The sequence below is a fragment of the Puma concolor genome, chromosome A2 (assembly GCF_028749965.1).
Source record: "Puma concolor isolate L17-30 chromosome A2, mPumCon1.1.hap2, whole genome shotgun sequence".
NCBI classification, from domain to species: domain Eukaryota; kingdom Metazoa; phylum Chordata; class Mammalia; order Carnivora; family Felidae; genus Puma; species Puma concolor.
Window position 1 is genome coordinate 38,819,286 of NC_141668.1, and position 15,611 is coordinate 38,834,896.

At 37.4% G+C, this 15,611-nt stretch overlaps 1 protein-coding gene across 4 annotated transcripts in view; it reads right to left on the reverse strand.

Annotated features, from left to right (window-relative positions):
• The window catches only part of ZNF277 (zinc finger protein 277), a 113,124-nt gene that overhangs the window by 27,176 nt on the left and 70,337 nt on the right, over positions 1–15,611 (reverse strand). For all 4 annotated transcript variants that reach the window (XM_086692296.1, XM_086692303.1, XM_086692311.1 and 1 more), the window contains 2 exons: positions 11,215–11,303; positions 10,802–10,884 (listed from right to left, as the gene is read on the reverse strand). In XM_086692296.1, coding sequence (XP_086548422.1) covers positions 10,802–10,884; positions 11,215–11,303 — 172 coding nt within the window. The remainder of the gene's footprint in view (positions 1–10,801; positions 10,885–11,214; positions 11,304–15,611) is intronic.

The following is a 15,611-nucleotide window of genomic DNA, read 5'->3' on the forward strand; positions in this document are numbered from 1 at the left end:
CCCTTGGTCATTCTGTTCCCTAAGATGTCTGGGGACCAGCAAAGGTCCAGAGTGCATTTATTTTTTTTACTCATATGACGGGATTACAAAAGATCATACAGTCAAGGAAAGAGATGATAACATGAGAATTTAGAGATCTTAGAGGAGTTAAAACCCCGAAAATAATCAATCCTGGAACAGTTTAGAATTTAGATTTTCTTACGTTTCAGCCATCAGTACAAGTTCAGGGCAAAAAATGAAACAGTAGACAGTCAACAAAATGGAGGTTTAAAGAAAAGCATTAAATATTAAAAATTGCATCAGTCAGATGCAGAAAAAGGTCTGTACTGTTGATATAAATGAGTCACAAAGTACTTGCTTTCTTTTGAAGTGACTTGGTTACAATACCAGAACCCAGACTGCACACCAAATGGCAAAACCCCTAATACATATGGAACAATGATGAGCCTTTTCTTTTTAAGAGTGTGAACATTTGCAGCTTCTAAGTACAGCACTGGAGATTCTGGGCTGGCATTCCTTTGAGAAACTGACATCAAGACCTGGAGAATGGCACCTCAGCTATCTTTGGTGATTAAAAAAAAAAAAAAAGAAAGAAAGAAAGCGACCACAGAAGTTTGTGTTATCTACTTCCTGTTCTCCAATGCCTTCTACCACCAAGAAGTAAATGAACTGAAATTAACATATAGAAGGTTGGTTGGTTGGTTATTTATTTATTTATTTATTTATTTATTTATTTATTTATTTATTTATTTTTGGTGAAAACAGGTGACTTGGACACTCCAGTTGGCTAAAACAAATGCCATTTACTCAGCAAAACATTTCCCAAATGTTAACTAAAGGTTTGATTTTTATACTGGGCACTGCAACCTATGACTTCTTTTTGGTTATAATCTGGAATTCACAATTGTTTTAAATTTTTCCTACTCACTGAGAAAAGAGTTTCAGTAAAGTAATCTGTCAATATTAAGTTTTGAGTGTCTACACCGTAGCTGATAGCTAAAGCTAATCCTCTACAGACACCAATTTTTCCCAAATCACTTTGGTCATGTGAATTCCAAAAGCATTTCCAAAGCATTCATTCGCCTGCAGTGCCATTCTAGAGGCTCACCTCAGGTATCAGCTTCTCCAAAAACTCTTCCCTTCCTCTTCAGGAAAACCATGAGATTTCGGAGAACAGTATCGCAAGCAGAGCAAATAGCAAGTGCAAGTGCAAACAACATGAGATGCTGGACAGAGCTTGGTGTGTCTAAGGGACAGGGATGGAACATGGCCACTGTGGCTGGAAGCAGTGATCCAAGTGGGTGGGAGAAACAGGCACTAGACCCTTTGGGATCTTGGTAAGGAGTCTTGATTTTTATTCCAAATAAATTTGAAAGTATTGGAAAATTTCAAGTAGTAGAGTTACATGAGTTGAATGAGTGAACAGCATATGAACTACTGAAACAGTCTTCCAAATGTTTCAGACTCAGGAAGGATAAAAACTAACATCATCTTCTCTTGTTCTTTCTGCCTTTTCTCATATCTTCTGACAGTAAGCAAGGTATTTTCATTTTGATCTCACTCAGTTTTGGTAAAGGCTTATTTTTTCTATCACATCCTTTATCTAATATAAAAATTCAGTATAAGGAAATTAAAGTACAAAAATCTCAGTAAACTTCCACTAATTTAAGGATTCAAGAACAAGTTTGATTAACAAAGTAAAATGGAAATGAATACATTTTGTGTAAAGTATTGATGTATAGTTTCAACTATGTTCAGAACAGAATCTGCCTGCAAGTTCCTTAAATATGTTAGAAGCCCTCTGAGTAGGGGTCAAGTAAAAAGCTACTCATTCTCCCCAAAGAATTCCTTTTTAAGTGTCAAAAAATGCCAGGTAGCTCCAGGAAAGACTAACCTGTCTGCCAGAATCTGATGACTTCAGCAGTCTGAATTTATGTTAGCAATATACACATACAGGATACTTACTATACTTTAACAAAAACACACCTCTGCACATAAAGGCAGGAGTAGCTGTATGAAAGCAAGGACTCTCAATGACACAATACCATTTCTTAAAACAGAACAATAAAATCCACTGTTCTCAGCATTTTATGAGAGCTGAAAGAAAGTTCCCTCTGACAATAATATCAAGGATCTTAATAAATAAATGAGAAAAGATATGTCAAAGACTAAAGCAAGACAGTAAAACATAAAAGCCAGAGAGAAATTTCTTAACTGGTTTATGATATATACTCCCACAAATCCACGAGGTTCGATGTGACTAATATTCCACCTTTTTGAAAGACATCAGCACCTCCTACCCCTTCTGAAACTGCAATGATAACAGCAACAACCATCTGCTTGCTACATAGGATAGAAAGACAGCATTTTTATTCTACTTAGAGTCGTACTGAAGTGTCTTCTGAAAAGAAAGGAAGAGGCAGGAGAGATAGACCATCTAGAAGAATTAGCTACTAGAGAAAAAAATTACATAAAGGTAACCGTTACACGGAACAGACCATTACTATGAAAAACGGAAAAGCAGAAGTACAGAAGAAAAAAAATTGCAAGAGTTAAACACATGAGAATTAGAAAAGCCTCATTTCTATTTGTACTTAAGATATGAGGGAATCTAGCCTAGGCAAAAAGAGGAAGAATTAAAAAGTGGAAAGGTGGCTATAGAAGACTGCAAAATGCCCACCTCTGACACTAAAAGAGGAGAGAGCTATGGCACGGATCAGCACAATCATAATACTTCCGTCAAAGGAAGTATTTTCTTGGATAAACTCAAGGTCAGGGATATCCCTATGTTTCTCTAAAGATAGGGGAAACTCTGAAAACACACCATCTTCAAGTTTTAAAAGAAAATGTAACAAGCTTAGGCCCAAAGGAGTAAGGAATCTCCCACTGATTTAAGATAATAAAGTAAGAAATTGGATTTTCTTAAAAAAATCTTACCAATAGAAACAAAACACTATTATTTATTTACATATGTATTCATATACCATTCTTCCAATTTTATTCGTTGTAACAAATGTCAGTTTAGAAAATGTCACTTCTGCTTCCAGAAGTAGGATCACATTGGATAAAGGATCCTGGTACAAGTGGAAAAAGAATGGCGCGTGGGGGTGGGGGTGGGAAATAGTAAAAGTCTGACTTGCTTCTCTTCCTTTTTCAGTCAGTAGATAACTGTGGCCTTGAACATTTCTCCCAGCATCTTTGGCCCTGTATTTTCTATCTAAACAAAAACAATGATATCATCTTACTGGTCTCACAGAGCCAATGTGTATAAAAAATGCCATGTAAATTTCAAGTTTTGCTGAAGGAGTTCAAAGTGGTAAACTTGAGAATTCAGTGTAGTATAGTTTCAGGCTGAGTTTTCATGTTTCCTTAACGGAAACATTAACTAATCTGAAGGTTAAAATCACTCAATGGTCATTTTTGCTAACTTGATCTATGTTGATTGTTAAGAATGTTACAATTCAAAGGGAGATATCACATTATATTTGGGAAACTTATTCTAGATGCAATTAGAGGGCTTGTCCTTTCAAGGGTAGGAATTATGGAAGAAAGGTTTAAATGCAAAATGACTTTTTACTTTGAAGACACTATAGAAAGTAATTTAATACTTTACTAAAAATCTCTAAAATCTATAAAGAAAAATGGCATGAGTAAAAAAAATCTTAGGTGGAGACATAGAATTTCATTTTGTTGTTTTATTGTGGGGGGAAAGTGGAATATATGAAGCAGCATTAAAAAAATTTTTTAAAAAATTTTTTGTAATTGTCATAAAACATTTATAGTTGTCATGAATGACCGCTTAAGTTGACATTTATAATAGTGATTAAAAAAAAGAAACTTCCATGCAGTTAAATGGATATTTCCTCTTATCCTAATTTAATTAAAAGTTACATCTTACTACTGAGACCTATGAATGTCACATCTTCTCCCATAGGCAAACTGAAAAACTAGTGCTTTTTAATGCTAAAGTGTAACCCAGTGATTAAAGATGTCTGCCTTGATACTTTATATCCCTTTTAAAAATCAGGGACATCTGACTCTATGGTTTTATAGAAATATCTCACCAACACTTAAAGATTAAAATTAAGTTAACTCTTTATTTAAAAGTTTTTTTTTTTTTTTTAATGTTTATTTATTTTTGAGAGAGAAAATGAGTGTGAGCAGGGCAGGGGCAGAGAGAAAGGGAGACACAGATTCTGAAGCAGGTTCCAGGCTCTGCACTGTTAGCACAGAGCCAGATGCAGGCCTCGAACTCGTGAACCATGAGATCATGACCTGAGCTGAAGTCGGATGGTTAACCAACTGAGTCAGTCACCCAGGTGCCCCTTAAGTTAAACCTTTATGAATAAGGCTGAGAAGATACAAAGTAAACATGACAGTCCCAACCGTTAAGAAGCATCTATTCCAGTAAGGAAGATAGATTTTTAAACTAGCTATAATTGAAAAGCCAAATAAAATAGTGCATTAAAAGAGCTCAATCGAGATTATTAATTCTGACAGGTGGCATCTGGGAAGCTTTTGTGGCAAATGTGGCATTTAAGCAGTATCTTGAGGGGTATGTTATTTATACAGGTGGACAGGTGGGGCTGGCATTACTGCGTGATGAAGCAGAGTCCTGAAAGTATCTAATACACTTAAGTAAATGTGAGACATGCAGTTTTTCACTAGAGGGCAGGGAATGTGGCCTATTTCACCCACTGCTATAGCAACAACATCCAGAACACTGTCTGCTGCAAGATAAATATTCAATAAATTAATGAACTGACATGGGGTAACTGAAAGGTAAAAGACACTGACATATAGACTTAATCCAGAAAATCTGAAGAATATATAGATAATAAAGACCATTGCAGGTTTTAGCAGAAGAGAATAAAATGATCTGCTATATATTTTACTATTAAAGTTCTGGAGGTAATGCCAGTTGATTGGAGACGTAAGTCCATTGGGAAGGTGAGATAAAAGTCACGAGAATTACAAAGAAGGGTACGGATATGGGACTCAGAGGTAGAACTGACAGGAATTAAAGATGTTCCTAGAAATTTCCCAATTGAGTGATTAGGAGAATGGTGGTATCATTACATAAGAAAACAGGCAAATCACACACTTCAGTAGAGAAAGAAATAAGTTCAGTTTTAGGCACATTCAATTTAAGGTGTTATTGGAAATCTATATGGAGAAGTTTAACATAAGGGCAGTTAGAATTGGGGTTCAGAGGTGAGCCAGGATGAAAGCTATAAACGAACTCAATCAAAAGGTATTTATTCTAACTGCCTACTCTACACCAGCACCGCACCAGTATTTGAGGTGTTAGTGTAGCGGTAGTAGTTATGAGAGTACACAACCTGGATGAGAGACAAGACCTTGAGAAACTTACATACACCCACTGAAGAGAAAAGAGGGTAGAGAGTCACTGGAGGACATTAAGTTAAAATGGTGAGATCAAGGGAACACTTTTAAAGAAGAAACTTAAGACATGAATGTATACAACCTATTAAACTCTCAAGAATCTTTCCTAATTCTGTAGTTCCCTTCTGAGTACAAATAAAAAAATTCAAAGAAGTGATAAAAAGGAATTAAGCCTTTCAAAATGAAAAATGGGAACACATGAAACTCACAAATGTCTCAAGGAACCAGTGGTCTAGAAGAAAATGAAAAAAGAAATATGGCTCTAGCCTTAAATCTGCTATGGTAACATGAAGTGAATCATTTAGACTATTTGTCTCTAGCTACTCACACAGAAATAAGAATTAAAAAAAAATGGAGTTTGGGGAAAAACACCAATATGAACTTAGCAATATATTGAGTACTACTGAAGGATACTTAAATATAAGACATAACTCCTGCCCTCAAAGAAGTTACAAAGTCAGTATGAACTCAAATCATGTGAGTATGAACTCAAATCCTATGAACTCAGTAAAGAGTTCCAAATGAAAGAGTAAATATCAAAGAATAATCCACATACAAGTTACCATTAATGCAAATCAAGACAGCAAATGCCACACTAGTACTCTAGTTTGAGGGTCCTCCCTCATGGACTGGAGTTGAGATGCTACTGATACTAAGCTGAGTTCACTTAAACACAGCTTAGATTATATACCCATTACCATAAAGCAGCTTGACTAGTTTAAAGTATATTTTCCAGAAGTTAGATTGAAAGTCTGATGAATGAAGAGAAACTGTTTGGTAAAATACAATCAATAGCAAATAAGGAAAGACTAAATAAAGAAAAACTGTCAAGCTGTGGCAGAGTCGTTGACTTAACCCTCTGGGTGTATAATTCTATTAGGAGGAGTTCTTGGAGAAGAACAAGGGCATAAACCTCTTCAAGAGTTCCAATACTTGATAACAAAGCACCTTTCAGGAATGGTACACCAATGCATATTCTTAAAATTGGTTGAAAAAGTTCTTGTCCTTGGGGCGCCTGGGTGGCTCAGTCAGTTAAGCATCCGACTTCAGCTTAGGCCATGATCTCTGGGTTTGTGAGTTTGAGCCCTGCATAGGGCTCTGTGCTGACTGCTCACAGCCAAGAGCCTGCTTCAGATTGTCTCCCTCTCTCATTCTGCCCCTCCCCCGCTCCTGCTCTCTCTCTCTCTCTCTCTCTCTCTCTCTCTCTCTCTCTCAAGAATAAACATTAAAAAAAAAATGAAAAAAAAAGTTCTTGCTCTTGATGGAATAAAGATGTATTATTACCTTTCATGAAAGCTGTTCCATTTGATCAGTTGGACTTCATCTGGAAATGCCTATTACTGATGTGTAGAGCTCATACATAAAAGAGAGATATTTTGTCATCAATGCAAACTCCTAAAGGAAGATCATCTACACCAACCTCATGTTTCCACACTATAGAGCATAAAATTGTGATGAAATGACTGACTGCAAATTTAGCCTGTCTTCCTGCTTTCTGGCAAATCTTTTCTTTTTGATTCTTTGGCCATGATTCCCAGTGACAGCCAATTGGAAATCTCTGCTTTCCCTAAACTCCATTGTTAGCCTCAATCCTTTACCTACCCTGACCTGTCAGACCATGAGCATCCACGATGGAGTAATTCACAGAGTCCAGAATAACAGTAAGACATATTGGAAGTTGAATAAATTACTACTAGACTGTCATGGCATCCCTTACAAAGGCATGTATCGGGCACACTTGGCTTAAAGTCCCAGCTCTGCTTCTTGTTCACTATGTCGTCCTGGGCAAATTAGTCTTTCTATGCCACAGTTTCCTCATCAACAGAACAGCATTTAATAGCTACTTCACAGGGTTATTATAAAGGACCTAAGGCAAGGCATGGCATATGGCTGGCACTCAGTAATGGTTAGCTTCTTTCCTATCTCCAAGTTGGTCTGCTTTTTGCCAGGATTTATCAGTTTTATATGGATTTTTACATAGCTCCACTTCATTTTCAGAGACAGTGAGGAGACATAGATGGGTCTTTTCTATTACAAAGTAAATGTTCCTGGCACTGACGGATTTCTACAATTTAATTACATCACATCTCTTTAAATCCATCCCATACTCCTCCTCCAAAAATCTTTCTACCATAGCCAGATTAGATTTAATCAATTTTCCCGACATCTTGAATATTTAGATCCATATGCACTTTTCTTCCCATTTCCACAACTCACTAATTATCCAAATCCATTTCATTGTTAAGACACAGTATTATTAGTGTTATTTGTCTACAACATTTATTGAGCACTTTCTATGTGGCAGATACTGTTTGTTCTAAGTGTATTACATGCATTATCCCAATCTTCACAGCCCAGTAAGATATTCTATCATCTCCAGTACTGAGATAAGAACACATATTTGCTTTTCTCTCTAGACTGTATGCTTTTTTATGTCATGAACTGTGCCTTGCACTTAAAAAAATTTTTTTTTAATGTCTACTTATTTTTGAGAGAGAGAGAGACAGAGCATGAATGGGGGAGGGTCAGAGAGAGAGGGAGACACAGAATCCAAAGTAGGCTCCAGGCTCTGAGCTGTCAGTTATCAGCACAGAGCCTGACGCGGGGCTCAAACCCATGGACCGTGAGATCATGACTTGAGCCAAAGTCAGAAACTCAACCAACTGAGCCACCCAGGTGCCCCTCATTTTTTTCTTTGTATGATCATGTAGGTAAGGAGGAATTCAACAAATATATTCATATGTATGAACTGACTGCAGTTTCACATTTTGCTTAAGCTGCTATAATACTCACTTTTATCAAATCTATCACTTTGTCAGTCTATAAAGTTGGTAAAAAGGTGTGCTGTTGTAATTTATAGTAAGAAACATATATTCGGTCTTTGTCCCTGCACATAGCTCCTGAAGTCCGAAGTGTTGAGACCTATAAAAAGTGTTTTTTGATATGTTAATGAGGTGACTTTTGGAAAGCACTAACCTAAGGATGAGGAATGGTGGTCAGTGGAGCCAACCATGTGATTACGGGATTGGAATTTTGGAGGGGAGACGGGATGGAGACTGAATTCAATCACCAATGGCCAATGGATTAATCAGACATATCTTAAGTAACAAAGCCTCCATAAAAAACCCAAAGGGACAAGGTTTGGAGAACTTCCATGTTGATGAACCAGAACGCATCCATGTGCTGTCTTGCCAGGCCTCAAACTCTACAGGGATAGAAGCTCCTTTGCTTGGGACTTCATCCCACGTAGCTTTTCAGCTGGTTACTGATTCATATTCTTTGATATCCTTTGACATAAACAGGTAATCTAGTGAGTAAACTGATTTCCTAGAGTGAGCTCCTCTAGCAAATTAATCAACTCAAGGCAGCAGTGGGGGGCGGGGGGGAGGGTCATGGAAACCTCTGATTTATATAGTCAGTGGGTCAGAAGCACAGGTAACAACCTGGACTTATGACTGACATCTGAAGTGGAGGGCAGATTTGTGGGACCGAGCCCTTAACCTGTGGAATCCGATACTATCTCTCGGGAGATTGTGTCAGAATTGAGTTGAATTGTAGGACACTCAGCTGGTGTTGGAGAATTGATTAGTGATTTGGGGAAAAAAAAAAACAAAAACAAACACATGTTGAAATTAGTGTCAGAATCTTAAAAGGTCACCTAAATTTTATAGATATAGTATTTCTAGGGGCTGTATCTATCTGTAGACATACAGTAAAGATTCTGTGTATGTGGTAATAGTGATGGGTGAAGCAGTAGGGTTTGATACAAAGAAATCTTTGGGGGGGAGCACCAGGATTATGTCAGTTAGATCAATCTTCATTAAGGCCACTGTGAGCAACAGTGAAAAAATGCAAAGCAATAAAAAATTATGAATAAGCACAAGCAAACAAAATCCATAAAATACGACAGTAAATTCATCCTTGTTTTGTAGATTTCTTAAGACATTACAATAGGGAAAGAAGAAAAACTTAGGAAGTCCTGTTTCTTTACTGGTTTGGTGCTATAGTAAAAGCCTAATTTTTCTTACGTATAAATCAACATCTAACAATATCATCTCTCCTTATGTGAGAAATAATCATTTGGGATGTTTACAGAATATAATGTGCTTCAGGAGACTTTCTTTTTTTTTTTTTTTTTTTAATGTTTATTTATTATTGAGAGACAGAGAGAGAGACAGAGCATGAGCAGGGGAGGGGCAGAGACAGGAAGAGACACAGAATCCGAAGCAGGCTCCAGGCTCTGAGCTGTCAGCACAGAGCCCAAGGTGGGGCTCTAACTCACAAACTCAGATCATGACCTGAGCTGAAGTCAGAAGCTTAACCGACTGAGCCACCCAGGCACCCCGAGACTTTCTTAAATCCTAGGACTATGGTAGATAGGATTTATTTTATTCTTAGATGTCCTGAGAATTTAGTAGGAACACTGAAATCACAGTTCTCTTTCATAACGTTATCTAGCCCAATCCAAAGACACTGGAACACTTAACAGGTAACTACTAAAGGAAGAGCAAGTCACTTTCAAGTAACAGTTGAGACTAAATCACAAATAATGGAAAACTGCATATTTTTTTTTTTTTAATTTTTTTTCCCAACGTTTATTTATTTTTAGGACAGAGAGAGACAGAGCATGAACGGGGGAGGGGCAGAGAGAGAGGGAGACACAGAATCGGAAACAGGCTCCAGGCTCTGAGCCATCAGCCCAGGGCCTGACGCGGGGCTCGAACTCACGGACCGCGAGATTGTGACCTCGCTGAAGTCGGACGCTTAACCGACTGCGCCACCCAGGTGCCCCAAAACTGCATATTTTTAAGCAAAATTATTAACTTAAAAAAATAAGCCAATTTCTGTTCAACTTACGAACATAAAATTTTTCACACTTCTATATAGTTACCTTTTTACAGACCAAAAATGCTGAGATATTCAAATAAGCTTGCTTATGATTAAGGCTGAAAATGAGAAAGGCTACTGTGATCAAACCATATGCTTAATTCATAAGGAGAATAAAAGAAGTGCCAGTGTATAGCACATTCCAGTGAGGAGGAGAAAAAAAAGTTAATTAATTCAACTCAATTTTAGCTGAGGGCATTTTTCCACAACTGCTGAACCCTAGCATGTGCCAGGCAGCTAAAATTACACTAAAATGTGTAAGCCCTGTTGTTATTTTAGAGATAATCCAGGAAGCAAAACAAAGCCAAAAATTCTCACTGCATTTTTAACATGAAATACTTTAATTTCCAATCAAGTGGATACTTTTCTTGTTTTAAGGTCTTTTTGTATTGTTTCTTTTGTGCATGAAAGTTTACAGGTTAAAAAGTGAAAACAAACAAACAAAAATAACAAAAGTGATTTTGCATGTATTTCCAACACACTGTTCACTCTCTAAAATAATTCTTACCAGTCTTTGTTTCTGAAGTTCCTCTCTAAGTACTCTATCTTCTGGTAAAACATCACATAATAAAAAGTAATTGTCTTGTTCTTCTGTTGAGAGATTAGGAAAATAAATGAGAAATGATATTTATCATCTTTTCCCAGAAAGATTTATTCTTTTAAAAAACATATATATATATATATATATATATATATATATATACATATACATATATATATATATATATGTATATATATATGTCTATTAGGATCTTTCTTCTGGTACACAGCTCTGCTTTAGCTTTATTGAAGTCAGGCAACATAAACAGAACAATTTAATTTTAGCTATCGTGAAAGTGAGAATTCTAATATGAGAAAGTAAGATTATCCTTTGAATTTTTGCATTGTAGGGAAAAGATAGTAGCTAAGATGTATACTTACCAAGTGGAGCTGTGGAATTGATTCTTATCACACTACAAAAATCTGTAACAGGCTGTTCAGTGAACCTTTTCCTCCAATATAAAATGTACCTTAGAATAATCAAAAAGAAAGGATGGTAAGAAGACTCAATATGCTACTTTAGAATGATAGGGTTTGATAAGAACATTTAATTATCCCAAAACAATAAAATTATTGACTGATAATTGCTAGAAAATTTGTAAATGGAAAGGCAGCAGAGCATTGTAGAAATATGAAATAAATATTCAATGAAATGAAATTACTCTGTAAAGGAATGGAAATGATTAAACTTTACTATTCCCAAATTCAATAAACAGATATATGGGAACATTAAAAATGACTTATTTTTATGTGATAAAGAAGTTTTTCTGAAATTGCATCTATGTTTATATGAATTTTAAATGTAACAATGCTTAGACAGGCTTTATCACACATTTTCCAATACAGTGAAAGCTGGGTGGTCATCTTATACACAAAAAGTGTGGGTTCAGCTTATCATGTCGGGTCACCAATTGTGGGTTCAGCTTTTGGCTTTGTCCAGCAAGGGTGAGAATGGCAGAAAGGACGGATTACTCAAGACTCTGCAAGAGAGCTGAGAGGGAGGCCAAGGGAAGTCTCCCTGAGCTGCTCTCAGGCTCCCATATTTATTAGGCATACATTATAGGGAAAACATTGTGCAATATGTCAGTGGCTACGTGCCAGTAAGAAAGTATAGAAAGCATGCAAAAAAACAAGGCATTCCCAAGAGTACAAAAGAGCAGATGCTGAAAGCAGGGTGGAGAACAAGATAAGATATTCCACAGATAACTTGGTCTAAGGAATTCATGAGCACAAGCAGGACCCAACCCCTATATAGATATTAACCAGATACTAGTCTGCATTAACTAGATACTGGTCCCCTGTTTTCAGCAGGGTGAGAAAGCAGTGTAATGTGTTCCCTATAATCTCCTTAACCAGGACATAGCTATTTGGTTTCCCACAAAAAAGAACTGAAGGCAAAATAATAAGGCAATGAGAAGTCAGTCTAAATTCAACACATATATAACAAGACAGAGAAATTTCATTTGTGCCCACTGTCTGAAATGAGGCAGATGATTGGAAAAATAGCCAAGCTTATAATTCCTGTATCTGCTGAGCAGAATTAGAAGAAGCACATTGGCTAAATTTAAAAGCAAAGCATAACACCCAAACCTGCATTATCTGATGAAAGGAGGAGTAAGATGACAGGATTCAACAAGCTGTTCATCTTCCCATTTATCTAACAAGATTTCTATTGGCAACTGCAATCTCATTATCAAATGGTACCAAGAAGAGAATGTGGTCTCCTTCATGTGGAGAAAGGCAATGGAAAGGTTGACTATATAGCTGACAGCTTATCAGGCTATATGGTTGATAGATAAAATACAATCCAAAACCCCAAACACTTAGAACAGAAAAAGAAAACCTGTGAAAAAGATGGAACTTACTGAAATAGATTTAGTAACAGACAGTAAACATTTGGACATTTCACTTTTAAAATGTTTATTTTGAGAGAGAGTGCATATTCACGCATGAGCGTGGGGAGGGGCTGAGAGAGAAGAAGAGAGAATCCCAAGCAGGCGCTGCACTGTCAGTGTGGAGCCTGATGGCAGGGCTTGAACTCTTGAACTATGAGATCATGACCTGAGCCAAAGTTGGAAGCTTAACTGACTGAGCCACCCAGGCACCCCTTAAATAGCTTGTTATAGCAGCTAGCAACTTTTGGCACATAGTAGTAGGTTAACAAGAATTTTTTTTTTTTTTTTTTTACTGTTTATGCATTTTTGAGAGAGAGAGAGAGAGAGAGAGAGAGAGAGAGAGAGAGAGATAAAGCATGAACAGGAAGTGGGGCAGAGAGAGAGGGAAACAGAATCTGAAGCAGGCTCCTGGCTCTGAGCTGTCAGCACAGAGTCCAATGCAGGGCTTGTACTCGTGAGATCATGACCTGAGCTGAAGTCAGATGCTTAACTGACTGAGCCACCCAGGTGCCCCAAGAAATGTTTTTAAGAGGTAGAAGAGCATTTAAAAATTCCTGTAAGGTTCTCTAAGTAGACTTCAACTCTCCATATTTTGTCTCTTTTTTATTCTTACTTCCCCTTTTCTTAACATTATTGTCCCGACCCCATGGTCCTCTACAGAAAGAGCATTCATGTACTCGAAAAAAAAATTGGTGCCGGGAGAGAGGTCTGAGAGAGAGAGCTGTGACACATATAAATATAAACAGATGACAACACTGAGTATGGAATATATAAGGAAAAGAAGTAAAAGACTAAGGTATGAAAATAAAACCACGTTTTTAGTTTTTTCTTCTCATGTACAACCATACTGAGGACCTGGTTGGTTAAGTAAGCAAGGAGAGAACTCTTTCCTTATAGAATAGTGCTAGACCTTATCTTAAGAGATCTGAAAATGACCTATCTGAGGCTCCAACTCAGCCTCAAGCCATAAATACTGACCCTATGTCTAGTGTGTTGGCTTCCATATTGGAAGTGTCAGATGCAGAAGGCAAGTGCGTATCAGATCCATCAACACATACAAAAAGAAGAAAAGTATCTACAGAAGGCTGAAACATTATTCTTTGGTCACTTGGGGCAGCTACAGCACTTACACAGCTACTCTTATTCTCATTTTTTTCCATTCCCCAGTGGTTGCTTAACCCCTCCTTGCCCCTTCCCCTGGACAAGGGGAGAGACAAAAAGGGAGAAATAAAAGGCAAGAGACTTAAGAAAATAAAAATGGCATTCGTAGCCATTTTTCTCGTTCTCCCCTCAGCATATTTTCTATTGCAAAGTGGTGCCAGGGATGAAGGAACACAGGAGAACCTCTACTCCTGTCAGGAACAGAAGATGTATTGTTCTTCCAAACTGTACTACACAGCCATCTATTTTCATGACAAATCAAGTCCATACAGTGGAACTGGGTGCCGAGGTAACAGAGTTAAAAAAAAAAAAAAAAAAAGCCAGGAAAGTCAAGTTTGATGTGAAGTTTCATCATGGCTACTGATACAATACAATACATGGAGAGGTTCTTCATTCCTGATTACATTCCACTGAAGGCTATCTGGGTGCTATTGAATGCTAAGGCATCATTTAATCTGTCTCTTCTTCATTTTTTCTTATTTGTCTAATTTATTTAAAGCTAAAAATGCAATCACTCAATATTTTTTATTTATCTATTAAATTTTTAAAAAAATGTTTATTTTTGAGAGAGAGAGAGAGAGAGAGAGAGAGAAAATGCGAGTGGGGGAGGGGCAAAGAGAGGGAGACACAGAATCCAAAGCATGCTCCAGGCTCTGAACTGTCAGCACACAGCCTGATGTGGAGCTCGAACTCATGAGACATGAAATCATGACCGGGCTGAAGTCGAACACAACTGACTGAGCCACCCAGGCACCACTGAAGTCACTCAATATTTAATTTTTTTTAATGTTTATTTTTATTTTTGAGAGAGAGACATAGTGTGAACAGGGAAGGGGCAGAGAGACAGAGAGAGAGAGAGAGAGAGAGAGAGAGAGAGACAGACAGACAGACAGACAGACAGAATCTGAAGCAGGCTCCAGGCTCTGAGTTGTCAGTGCAGAGCACGATGTGGAGCTTGAACCCATGAACCATGAGATCATGACCTGAGCTGAAGTCAGATGCTTAACCAACTGAGCCACCCAGGTGCCCCTGCAGTCACTCAATATTTAAAGGCAGCCAAGAAATGATATGTGATATGAACCCTTTATTTGAAAAACAGTAATCAAAGCATCTCGTACTTCAGTGAAAAGCCATAAAAGTAATTATTAGGTCATCAGCAAATACTTTTTTCTTTTAAAAGAATTTCAATCATGTTTCACTGAACTATCTCATGAAAAAATCCTAGTAATCTTGCTTGCCCAGCCTCTCACTGTAACTGGTGTGCTTACTGACAGGCATAAAGATTTGAGATATGGTTGTTAATTAAATAGCACTGAATTAGTGGAATTTAATATAGAAAGGGGCAAGAATTAAGGAGTTAGCATTTATCTTCTAGGAAAATTTTATTTACTGAATAAAGCTAGCAAATAGCTCAGTATAAATAACTATGGTAGATGGCTCAAAGGAAAGATTTTTGGTTTTAACATTTATTTATTTTTGAGAGAGAGAGAGAGTACAAGTGGTGGGGGGGGGGGGGGGGGCGAGAGAGAGGGAGACACAGAATCCAAAGCAGGCTCCAGGCTCCGAGCTGTCAGCACAGAGTCTGATGTGGGTCTTGAACCCAAGAACCGTGAGACTGTGACCTGAGCCAAAGTCAGATGCTTAACTGACTGAGCCATGCAAGGGCCCCACAAAGGAGATTTTTACTTTTGTTTTACTCTGAGAAAGTTTTACTGTTAACTT